The following is a 13,029-nucleotide window of genomic DNA, read 5'->3' on the forward strand; positions in this document are numbered from 1 at the left end:
CTGCTATGCCCCGGCCTGAAACGGTAGCCCCAATGGAGGAGAGGCAGTCAAGAAATTCAATAACAACAACAACAACAACAATAATAGTGCTCTCTGCTGCAAACCAAGTTTAACTTGTGGTTCTGAATCCTGGTTTGTGGGGCCACAGTTTGTGCCTCATATGGAATGAGAATCCTCCAAAACTAGGAGTCGTTCACTGCTGAGCCATAAACAGAGGAGAGAGAATGTGCAGGCCCAAGGTGCATTCCCATTGTCTTGATGCGCAGACCATGCTACTCTGGAGAAGAGATCCTCTGTAGACAGATCAGCCTGTCTTGCTCCCCTCGTGCATTTCCCAATTCCCCAAGTGTCATGATATTAAGCAAGATGAAGGTGACATCCCACCTTCCCTTTATGTTCATGTGCCCGGATTTCATGCAGGTCTCCCTCCCCCACCCAATTGAATCCATCCTCAAAGGAGCAACACCTGGACGAACGAACGTACGCGGCACATACCACAGATTTGCTTTGTATGATTAGGTGTCCAAGAACACTAAAAAAGATCGATGTGTTCACAACATTGAGGTCCATATGGCCCTTATACATCTGCAAAGGAACAAAGATTTTGAGGACCACGCAGCCCCTCTTTATGCCTTTTTCTACTTATCTTCTTACTAATATTTGAGGGATATCTGAAGGCCTAGAGCTACAAGCTGATTACTCTTGTCCTAATCCTAATATGCTATATTTCTCAAATGATGGAAAATACGAAATACAGGACGAAACTCCCAGTCATCACAGCGGCTTGGATCCAATTCTAATTTTAAAAAAACACAAACATATAAGAACCTGCTTCTCCTCTGTGTGTTTGTGAAACGAAAAGAAAAGCAGAAATATATAGCTTTAGGCAACCCCTTCCCCATAACGTCTTGCTATGAAATAAGCTTGGGCAGTCTTGGGCTACTGGGCTCACTTTCCCCATTCCTCGTCTTCATAACCGAAAGAACACGGCACATACCACAGATTTCCTTTGCAGGATTAGGTGTCCAATACAACTAAAAAACATTGATGTATTCACTGGTCCCTCTGCAGCCTCGCGGTCCATAGTATACATCTGCAAAGGAACAAAGATTTTGAGGACCACACAGCCCCTCTTTATGCCTTTTTCTACTTATCTTCTTACTAATATTTGAGGGATATCTGAAGGCCTAGAGCTACAAGCTGATTACTCTTGTCCTAATCCTAATATGTTATATTTCTCAAATGATGGAAAATACGAAATACAGGACGAAACTCCCAGTCATCACAGCGGCTTGGATCCAATTCTAATTTAAAAAAAACACAAACATATAAGAACCTGCTTCTCCTCTGTGTGTTTGTGAAACGAAAAGAAAAGCAGAAATATATAGCTTTAGGCAACCCCTTCCCCATAACGTCTTGCTATGAAATAAGCTTGGGCAGTCTTGGGCTACTGGGCTCACTTTCCCCATTCCTCGTCTTCATAACCGAAAGAACACGGCACATACCACAGATTTCCTTTGCAGGATTAGGTGTCCAATACAACTAAAAAACATTGATGTATCCACTGGTCCCTCTGCAGCCTCGCGGTCCATAGTATACATCTGCAAAGGAACAAAGATTTTGAGGACCACACAGCCCCTCTTTATGCCTTTTTCTACTTATCTTCTTACTAATATTTGAGGGATATCTGAAGGCCTAGAGCTACAAGCTGATTACTCTTGTCCTAATCCTAATATGCTATATTTCTCAAATGATGGAAAATACGAAATACAGGACAAAACTCCCAGTCATCACAGCGGCTTGGATCCAATTCTAATTTTAAAAAAACACAAACATATAAGAACCTGCTTCTCCTCTGTGTGTTTGTGAAACGAAAAGAAAAGCAGAAATATATAGCTTTAGGCAACCCCTTCCCCATAACGTCTTGCTATGAAATAAGCTTGGGCAGTCTTGGGCTACTGGGCTCACTTTCCCCATTCCTCGTCTTCATAACCGAAAGAACACGGCACATACCACAGATTTCCTTTGCAGGATTAGGTGTCCAATACAACTAAAAAACATTGATGTGTCCACTGGTCCCTCTGCAGCCTCGCGGTCCATAGTATCCATCTGCAAAGGAACAAAGATTTTGAGGACCACACAGCCCCTCTTTATGCCTTTTTCTACTTATCTTCTTACTAATATTTGAGGGATATCTGAAGGCCTAGAGCTACAAGCTGATTACTCTTGTCCTAATCCTAATATGCTATATTTCTCAAATGATGGAAAATACGAAATACAGGACGAAACTCCCAGTCATCACAGCGGCTTGGATCCAATTCTAATTTTAAAAAAACACAAACATATAAGAACCTGCTTCTTCTCTGTGTGTTTGTGAAACGAAAAGAAAAGCAGAAATATATAGCTTTAGGCAACCCCTTCCCCATAACGTCTTGCTATGAAATAAGCTTGGGCAGTCTTGGGCTACTGGGCTCACTTTCCCCATTCCTCGTCTTCATAACCGAAAGAACACGGCACATACCACAGATTTCCTTTGCAGGATTAGGTGTCCAATACAACTAAAAAACATTGATGTATCCACTGGTCCCTCTGCAGCCTCGCGGTCCATAGTATACATCTGCAAAGGAACAAAGATTTTGAGGACCACACAGCCCCTCTTTATGCCTTTTTCTACTTATCTTCTTACTAATATTTGAGGGATATCTGAAGGCCTAGAGCTACAAGCTGATTACTCTTGTCCTAATCCTAATATGCTATATTTCTCAAATGATGGAAAATACGAAATAGAGGATGAAACTCCCAGTCATCACAGCGGCTTGGATCCAATTCTAATTTTAAAAAAACACAAACATATAAGAACCTGCTTCTCCTCTGTGTGTTTGTGAAACGAAAAGAAAAGCAGAAATATATAGCTTTAGGCAACCCCTTCCCCATAACGTCTTGCTATGAAATAAGCTTGGGCAGTCTTGGGCTACTGGGCTCACTTTCCCCATTCCTCGTCTTCATAACCGAAAGAACACGGCACATACCACAGATTTCCTTTGCAGGATTAGGTGTCCAATACAACTAAAAAACATTGATGTGTCCACTGGTCCCTCTGCAGCCTCGCGGTCCATAGTATACATCTGCAAAGGAACAAAGATTTTGAGGACCACACAGCCCCTCTTTATGCCTTTTTCTACTTATCTTCTTACTAATATTTGAGGGATATCTGAAGGCCTAGAGCTACAAGCTTATTACTCTTGTCCTAATCCTAATATGCTATATTTCTCAAATGATGGAAAATACGAAATAGAGGATGAAACTCCCAGTCATCACAGCGGCTTGGATCCAATTCTAATTTTAAAAAAACACAAACATATAAGAACCTGCTTCTCCTCTGTGTGTTTGTGAAACGAAAAGAAAAGCAGAAATATATAGCTTTAGGCAACCCCTTCCCCATAACGTCTTGCTATGAAATAAGCTTGGGCAGTCTTGGGCTACTGGGCTCACTTTCCCCATTCCTCGTCTTCATAACCGAAAGAACACGGCACATACCACAGATTTCCTTTGCAGGATTAGGTGTCCAATACAACTAAAAAACATTGATGTGTCCACTGGTCCCTCTGCAGCCTCGCGGTCCATAGTATACATCTGCAAAGGAACAAAGATTTTGAGGACCACACAGCCCCTCTTTATGCCTTTTTCTACTTATCTTCTTACTAATATTTGAGGGATATCTGAAGGCCTAGAGCTACAAGCTGATTACTCTTGTCCTAATCCTAATATGCTATATTTCTCAAATGATGGAAAATACGAAATACAGGACGAAACTCCCAGTCATCACAGCGGCTTGGATCCAATTCTAATTTTAAAAAAACACAAACATATAAGAACCTGCTTCTCCTCTGTGTGTTTGTGAAACGAAAAGAAAAGCAGAAATATATAGCTTTAGGCAACCCCTTCCCCATAACGTCTTGCTATGAAATAAGCTTGGGCAGTCTTGGGCTACTGGGCTCACTTTCCCCATTCCTCGTCTTCATAACCGAAAGAACACGACACATACCACAGATTTCCTTTGCAGGATTAGGTGTCCAATACAACTAAAAAACATTGATGTATCCACTGGTCCCTCTGCAGCCTCGCGGTCCATAGTATACATCTGCAAAGGAACAAAGATTTTGAGGACCACACAGCCCCTCTTTATGCCTTTTTCTACTTATCTTCTTACTAATATTTGAGGGATATCTGAAGGCCTAGAGCTACAAGCTGATTACTCTTGTCCTAATCCTAATATGCTATATTTCTCAAATGATGGAAAATACGAAATACAGGACAAAACTCCCAGTCATCACAGCGGCTTGGATCCAATTCTAATTTTAAAAAAACACAAACATATAAGAACCTGCTTCTCCTCTGTGTGTTTGTGAAACGAAAAGAAAAGCAGAAATATATAGCTTTAGGCAACCCCTTCCCCATAACGTCTTGCTATGAAATAAGCTTGGGCAGTCTTGGGCTACTGGGCTCACTTTCCCCATTCCTCGTCTTCATAACCGAAAGAACACGGCACATACCACAGATTTCCTTTGCAGGATTAGGTGTCCAATACAACTAAAAAACATTGATGTATCCACTGGTCCCTCTGCAGCCTCGCGGTCCATAGTATACATCTGCAAAGGAACAAAGATTTTGAGGACCACACAGCCCCTCTTTATGCCTTTTTCTACTTATCTTCTTACTAATATTTGAGGGATATCTGAAGGCCTAGAGCTACAAGCTGATTACTCTTGTCCTAATCCTAATATGCTATATTTCTCAAATGATGGAAAATACGAAATACAGGACGAAACTCCCAGTCATCACAGCGGCTTGGATCCAATTCTAATTTTAAAAAAACACAAACATATAAGAACCTGCTTCTCCTCTGTGTGTTTGTGAAACGAAAAGAAAAGCAGAAATATATAGCTTTAGGCAACCCCTTCCCCATAACGTCTTGCTATGAAATAAGCTTGGGCAGTCTTGGGCTACTGGGCTCACTTTCCCCATTCCTCGTCTTCATAACCGAAAGAACACGGCACATACCACAGATTTCCTTTGCAGGATTAGGTGTCCAATACAACTAAAAAACATTGATGTATCCACTGGTCCCTCTGCAGCCTCGCGGTCCATAGTATACATCTGCAAAGGAACAAAGATTTTGAGGACCACACAGCCCCTCTTTATGCCTTTTTCTACTTATCTTCTTACTAATATTTGAGGGATATCTGAAGGCCTAGAGCTACAAGCTGATTACTCTTGTCCTAATCCTAATATGCTATATTTCTCAAATGATGGAAAATACGAAATACAGGACGAAACTCCCAGTCATCACAGCGGCTTGGATCCAATTCTAATTTTAAAAAAACACAAACATATAAGAACCTGCTTCTCCTCTGTGTGTTTGTGAAACGAAAAGAAAAGCAGAAATATATAGCTTTAGGCAACCCCTTCCCCATAACGTCTTGCTATGAAATAAGCTTGGGCAGTCTTGGGCTACTGGGCTCACTTTCCCCATTCCTCGTCTTCATAACCGAAAGAACACGGCACATACCACAGATTTCCTTTGCAGGATTAGGTGTCCAATACAACTAAAAAACATTGATGTATCCACTGGTCCCTCTGCAGCCTCGCGGTCCATAGTATACATCTGCAAAGGAACAAAGATTTTGAGGACCACACAGCCCCTCTTTATGCCTTTTTCTACTTATCTTCTTACTAATATTTGAGGGATATCTGAAGGCCTAGAGCTACAAGCTGATTACTCTTGTCCTAATCCTAATATGCTATATTTCTCAAATGTCCTTCATGCTTCTTAGTTTAGGTTTTTACATTTTAGGGGTACTTGTCACTGGCGTACCTACTAATAAGGGGCTGCATCCCTTCCAGGAATGGTGGCACCTCTGTCCAGAATAAAGTATCCTCCCTGGATACAAGATCCTCCACCCTATGTTGGTTCAATAGCTATACATACCGGTATCTGGATTTCAGTCCAGGGGGATGCTGAGGTTTGCGCACAGCTGGGCAGGAGGGTCCTTATAAGAAAAGACCTTTCTCTCAAAGAGCCCTTGTGCCAGTGGTTGGGAAGATACAAGTGCACATGTCTTATTGGACAGCCCCTTTCATAATGCTATTAGCTGTAATCTAATTCAACCAGGAGTGGACAACTGCCAAGGAATCCCCCCCAAAGAAAAGATCCAAATTCTGCTCCAAAATGAAAATCAGCAGACAAGTCTCCTTACAGACAAATTCTGCTATAAAATTGTGAGGTGTTTTTGTAAACCAGAAGGCACCTGTAGAGGTATTGCAGATGGACAGATAAAGTGCTGGGAGAAGAAATGGAGAAGTTAAGCTGTTGATCTTAGCATTGAATACTCAGTGGACGGCCTGTCCCAGATCACTTCTCTCTTCTAAGCCACAGCACTGACCATATAACAGTAGTGCAACAAGAAAGCAGTAGAACTAAGCCCTGAACAACAAAATTCCCTTAGCCTAAGCTTCTCAGAGTCAAAGCTCTCTTGCAGACCCAGCAGTACAGGCCTTTGTTACATGGAGCTGGGATTAGCTGTGACCAGAACTCTCTACTGAGTTTATACTCTGCGACTCACTCAGATCTATTGTTGTGGAATCCATGAAGCGAAGGCCAAAGTACCGCAGAACACCCATTCACACAGAAATGAATTTCTTTCTACCCCCCCCCCCAAAGTTCTGAGTTCGAACTAGTCAGATACCTGGGCATTTGTGGCGATAAAGCCACAATTATCGACAGCAGGTAAACCAAGTAGAAAGTAGGAGTACTCAGGTGCATCTGTATGGTCCAGTATGGATTGGCCGGCGGATTGCAAGGGATGCCGAAGTTAGCAAAGATAATGGAATATATGACATACAATATGCCACTTCCAATCATCACATCAATCCGCTTGGATCCACTTCTAATTAAAAAAAAAAGCATATAAGAACCTTCTTCGCCTCTGTGTGTGTGTGTTTGTGAAACGAAAAGAAAAGAAAAGCAAAAATATATAGCTTTAGGCCAGTGGTCCCCAACCTTTTTATTACCGGGGACCACTCAACACCTTTTACTGAGGCCCGGTGGGGGGGGGGTGTAGTTTACTCCTCTACTCCCAACCACTGCCCTAACGCTCTTTGATCACTATGGTAATGTTTAAACACCCCTTCAAAATAAGATACAGACACGCCCCAACAATGAACATAAGGAACATTTTATCTTCATGGAAATTATAACTCAATAACACCCAAAGTGTGTTGTAAAGGGCCGGAGGGGGGGGGGAGAACGCGGGGCCCACCTCCAATTAATTCTGTTTTACAGAAAAAACACTGCTACGCCCCGTCCCCAAATTGTAGCCCCAATGGATGAGAGGCGGTCAAGAAATTCAATAACAAGAACAACATCATCATCAACAACAACAACAGTGCTCTCTGCTGCAAACAAAGTTTAACTTGTGGTTCTGAATCCTGGTTTGTAGAGCCACGGTTTGTGCCTCATATGGTATGTCTTTCACTGCTGAGCCATAAACAGGAGAGAGAATGTGCAGGCCCAAGGTGCATCCCCATTGTCTCCATGCGCAGATCATGCTACTCAAAGAATTTCACTTTTCCTCTTGAAGACTTTAGATGTAAAAATATCCTGTTCTCTTCTTGCAGTCTGGAGAGGAGCTTTTATTTTGGGGGCTCTCCAGGTCCCTCCTGGAGGCTTGCACCCCTGAACGGTGGCAGTTAAGCTAGCCTCCAACTGAAACCCTGAGATCCCACTTCTGGGGTGTCTTGAAGCAAGATGAAAATGGCACATAAGTTGAGAAAAGCTGACATAGAGCCAGTAATTGAGAAACCCCAAAAAGTCTAAACAAACTGATGGCATATGTTGGAGCGATAAGCTGATTACTGTTGTACTATCCGAATGTGTTATATTTCTCAAATGTCCTTCATGCTTGTTAGTTTAAGGTTTTACATTTTAGGGGGTATTTCTCACTGGTGTACCTACTAAGAAGGGGCTGAATCTCTTCCAGGAATGGTGGCACCTTCCTCCAGAATAATGTATCCTCCCTGGATTCTCCACCATATGTTGGTTCAATAGCTATATTTACGAGTATCTGGTCCAATGGTGTGTTTATTATTAGCAAAGCCTACTCACCTCTCTCGCATTGCAAATGTCAAAAACATTTGTGGTAGAACCGGCCGCCTGCTTGCCAGATGCCAAGCCAGTGGGCCCTGTTCCAGCCCCCCACCCTTTCCCTGGACAGGGTCTATCTCTTCCGGTCTGTCGCTGCCACCACACACTGACTGCAGTACCCCTTCCCAAGGGACAGTGAAACCCCTCGGCTGGGTTCCTGGTATTCTTGAATTAAAACCATCAATCTTTGGCCATGCCTTCTCTCTGCAGAGGAGATCTGCCCCCTTCTTGCTGGGAGATCCTGGAGAGATTCCCCCCTCCCAGGAAGCCTGAAGCCTGTATACTCACATGCTCCTCCCCCTGGTGGAGCCTGACTCCTCTATTCTCATTGGGGCATGTGACCCGCTCCCTTCCCTGAGTCTCTGAGTAAACTGAGAAGCAGAAAACAACGAACCCCTCCCCAAAATTGTTGTATTACTATACAAGCATTTGTCCTCATGAATAATTGCATGGGTATTTCTGGTTGCCAACCTTCGGGCAGGGCCAGGGGATGATTATAAAAGAAAAGGTTAAACTATTACGACTGATCTACAGACAACAGAGATCAGATCCTCTGGATAAAATGGCTGGTTTGGAGGCTGGACTCCAGGACATTGTACCCTCCCCAAACTTCCCCTCCAATCCCCAAATCTACAGGTATTTCCCTACGCAGAACAGGGAACCCTAGGGGAACTACTTGTTTTAAAAATCAGTACACAGCACAATTAAACTGCATTCCCTGAAACTCTCCTCACTCATGATGGTGTGGATCTGTGATTTTTGTGGCTTATGCTTTGGTTATCGATAGAAAACATGATCTTACGGTGATTTTTGGGGAGGCCCAGTGGAAAAACCCTGAGGATCCATGTTTTAGAACCAAGTTTTCGCTCTGTGCCGTAGCCATAAAGGTTTGGATCTGTGATTTTTGTGGTGTATGCTGTGACTGTCAATAGAAGAAGTGATTTTACTGTGAGTTTGGGGGGCCTGGATGCAAAAACCCTGAGAATCCATGCTTTGGATCCATATTTTTGCTCCGTGGCATGGTTTTAAAGGCATGGATCTGTGATTTTTGTGGTGTATGCTGTGCCTATCGATACAATAGGTGGTCCCCCCCACCCACTTGAATAGGTGGCCCTCCCCCACCCACTTGAATCCATCCTCAAAGGAGCAACACCTGGACGAACGAACAAACGCGGCACATACCACAGATTTGCTTTGCATGATTAGGTGTCCAAGAACACTGAAAAAGATCGCTGTGTTCACAGGTCCTGCAGCAGCATTGAGGTCCATATTATACATCTGCAAAAGAACAAAGATTTTGAGGACCACACAGCCCCTCTTTATGCTTTTTTCTACTTATCTTCTTACTAATATTTTAGGGATATCTGAAGGCCTAGAGCTACAAGCTGTTTACTCTTGTCCTAATCCTAATATGTTATATTTCTCAAATGTCCTTCATGCTTCTTAGTTTAGGTATTTACATTTTAGGGGGTACTTGTCACTGGCATACCTACTAATAAGGGGCTGAATCACTTCCAGGAATGGTGGCACCTCTGTCCAATTAAAGTATCCTCCCTGGATACAAGATCCTCCACCCTATGTTGGTTCAATAGCTATACATACCGGTATCTGGATTTCAGTCCAAGGGGATGCTGAGGTTTGCGCACAGCTGGGCAGGAGGGTCCTTATAAGAAAAGACCTTTCTCTCAAAGAGCCCTTGTGCCAGTGGTTGGGAAGAGACAAGTGCACATGTCTTATTGGACAGCCCCTTTCATAATGCTATTAGCTGTAATCTAATTCAACCAGGAGTGGACAACTGCCAAGGAATCCCCCCCAAAGAAAAGATCCAGATTCTGCTCCAAAATGAAAATCAACAGACAAGTCTCCTTACAGACAAATTCTGCTATAAAATTGTCCTATAAAAATGCAGAAATATACAGCTTTAGGCAACTCCTTCCCCATAAGGTCTTGCTATGAAATAAGATTGGGCAGTCTTGGGCTACTGGGCTCACTTTCCCCATTCCTCGTCTTCATAACCGAAAGAATTCTGTTTTACAGAAAAAAACACTGCTATGCCCCGCCTTGAAACGGTAGCCCCAATGGAGGAGAGGCAGTCAAGAAATTCAACAACAACAACAACAACAAGTGTTCTCTGCTGCAAACCAAGTTTAACTTGTGGTTCTGAATCCTGGTTTGTAGGGCCACATTTTGTGCCTCATATGGAATGAGAATCCTGCAAAACTAGGAGTCGTTCACTGCTGAGCCATAAACAGAGGAGAGAGAATGTGCAGGCCCAAGGTGCATTCCCATTGTCTTGATGCGTAGACCATGCTACTCTGGAGAAGAGATCCTTTGTAGACTGTTCAGACTGTCTTGCTCCCCTCGTGCATTTCCAAATTCCCCAAGTGTCATGATATTAAGCAGGATGTAGGTGACATCCCACCTTCCCTTTACGTTCAGGTGCCCGGATTTCATCCAGCTCTCCCTCCCCCACCCACTTGAATCCATCCTCAAAGGAGCAACACCTGGACGAACGAAAGAACGAACGAACACGGCACATACCACAGATTTGTTTTGTAAGATTAGGTGTCCATGAACACTGAAAAAGATCGCTGTGTTCACAGGTCCCGCAGCAGCATTGAGGTCCATATTATACATCTGCAAAGGAACAAAGATTTTGAGGACCACACAGCCCCTCTTTATGCCTTTTTCTACTTATCTTCTTACTAATATTTGAGGGATATCTGAAGGCCTAGAGCTACAAGCTGATTACTCTTGTCCTAATCCTAATATGTTATATTTCTCAAATGTCCTTCATGCTTCGTAGTTTAGGTTTTTACATTTTAGGGGGTACTTGTCACTGGCGTATCCACTAATAAGGGGCTGAATCTCTTCCAGGAATGGTGGCACCTCTGTCCAGAATAAAGTATCCTTCCTGGATACAAGATCCTCCACCCTATGTTGGTTCAATAGCTATACATACCGGTATCTGGATTTCAGTCCAATGGATTTCAGTCCAGGGGGATGCTGACGTTTGCGCACAGCTGGGCAGGAGGGTCCTTATAAGAAAAGACCTTTCTCTCAAAGAGCCCTTGTGCCAGTGGTTGGGAAGAGACAAGTGCACATGACTTATTGGACAGCCCCTTTCATAATGCTATTAGATGTAATCTAATTCAACCAGGAGTGGACAACTGCCGAGGAATCCCCCCAAAAGAAAAGATCCAGATTCTGCTTCAAAATGAAAATCAATAGACAAGACTCCTTACAGACAAATTCTGCTATAATATTGTGCTATAAAAATGCAGAAATATATAGCTTTAGGCAACTCCTTCCCCATAAGGTCTTGCTATGAAATAAGATTGGGCAGTTTTGGGCTACTGGGCTCAGTTTCCCCATTCCTCATCTTCATAACCGAAAGAACGTGGCACATACCACAGATTTTCTTTGCAGGATTAGGTGTCCAAGAACACTTAAAAACATTGATGTGTCCACAGGTCCCGCAGCATTGTCGAGGTCCATATTATACATCTGCAAAGGAACAAAGATTTTGAGGACCACACAGCCCCTCTTTATGCCTTTTTCTACTTATCTTCTTACTAATATTTGAGGAATATCTGAAGGCCTAGAGCTACAAGCCGATTACTCTTGTCCTAATCTTAATATGTTATATTTCTCAAATGTCCTTCATGCTTCTTAGTTTAGGTTTTTACATTTTAGGGGGTACTTTTCACTGGCGTACCTACTAAAAAGGGGCTGAATCACTTCCAGGAATGGTGGCACCTCTGTCCAGAATAAAGTATCCTCCCTGGATACAAGATCCTCCACCCTATGTTGGTTTAATAGCTATACATACCGGTATCTGGATTTCAGTCCAATGGATTTCAGTCCAGGGGGATGCTGAGGTTTATGCACAGCTGGGCAGGAGGGTCCTTATAAGAAAAGACCTTTCTCTCAAAGAGCCCTTGTGCCAGTGGTTGGGAAGAGACAAGTGCACATGTCTTATTGGACAGCCCCTTTCATAATGCTATTAGATGTAATCTAATTCAACCAGGAGTGGACAACTGCCGAGGAATCCCCCCAAAAGAAAAGATCCAGATTCTGCTCCAAAATGAAAATCAACAGACAAGTCTCCTTACAGACAAATTCTGCTATAAAATTGTCCTATAAAAATGCAGAAATATATAGCTTTAGGCAACTCCTTCCCCATAACTTCTTGCTATGAAATAAGATTGGGCAATCTTGGGCTACTGGGCTAACTTTCCCCATTCCTCGTCTTCATAACTGAAAGAATTCTGTTTTACAGAAAAAAACACTGCTATGCCCTGGCCTGAAAAGGTAGCCCCAATGGAGGAGAGGCAGTCAAGAAATTCAATTACAACAACAACAACAACAATAGTGCTCTCTGCTGCAAACCAAGTTTAACTTGTGGTTCTGAATCCTGGTTTGTAGGGCCACAGTTTGTGCCTCATATGGAATGAGAATCCTGCAAAACTAGGAGTCGTTCACTGCTGAGCCATAAACAGAGGAGAGAGAATGTGCAGGCCCAAGGTGCATTCCCATTGTCTTGAAGTGCAGACCATGCTACTCTGGAGAAGAGATCCTCTGTAGACTGTTCAGCCTGCATTCCCTGAATCTCTCCTCACTCATGATGGTGTGGATCTGTGATTTTTGTGGCTTATGCTTTGGTTATCGATAGAAGACATGATCTTACGGTGACTTTTGTGGAGGCCCAGTGCAAAAACCCTGAGGATCCATGTTTTGGAACCAAGTTTTCACTCTGTGCCGTAGCCATAAAGGTTTGGATCTATGATTTTTTTGTGTTGTACGCTGTGGCTGTCAATAGATGA

General features: G+C 43.1%; 1 protein-coding gene across 1 annotated transcript in view; it reads right to left on the bottom strand.

Moving 5' to 3' along the window:
• LOC143819822 (uncharacterized) overlaps window positions 1-13,029 on the bottom strand; it is a 150,816-nt gene that overhangs the window by 113,107 nt on the left and 24,680 nt on the right. Inside the window, exons 2-15 of the mRNA XM_077301862.1 lie at window positions 11,615-11,710; window positions 10,745-10,840; window positions 9,386-9,481; window positions 5,570-5,665; window positions 5,062-5,157; window positions 4,554-4,649; window positions 4,046-4,141; window positions 3,538-3,633; window positions 3,030-3,125; window positions 2,522-2,617; window positions 2,014-2,109; window positions 1,506-1,601; window positions 998-1,093; window positions 496-585 (exon numbers count right to left, since the gene is read on the bottom strand). Of these exons, the coding sequence (XP_077157977.1) occupies window positions 496-585; window positions 998-1,093; window positions 1,506-1,601; window positions 2,014-2,109; window positions 2,522-2,617; window positions 3,030-3,125; window positions 3,538-3,633; window positions 4,046-4,141; window positions 4,554-4,649; window positions 5,062-5,157; window positions 5,570-5,665; window positions 9,386-9,481; window positions 10,745-10,840; window positions 11,615-11,710 (1,338 nt within the window). The remainder of the gene's footprint in view (window positions 1-495; window positions 586-997; window positions 1,094-1,505; window positions 1,602-2,013; window positions 2,110-2,521; window positions 2,618-3,029; window positions 3,126-3,537; window positions 3,634-4,045; window positions 4,142-4,553; window positions 4,650-5,061; window positions 5,158-5,569; window positions 5,666-9,385; window positions 9,482-10,744; window positions 10,841-11,614; window positions 11,711-13,029) is intronic.

The sequence above is a fragment of the Paroedura picta genome, chromosome 10 (genome assembly GCF_049243985.1).
Source record: "Paroedura picta isolate Pp20150507F chromosome 10, Ppicta_v3.0, whole genome shotgun sequence".
NCBI lineage: Eukaryota > Metazoa > Chordata > Lepidosauria > Squamata > Gekkonidae > Paroedura > Paroedura picta.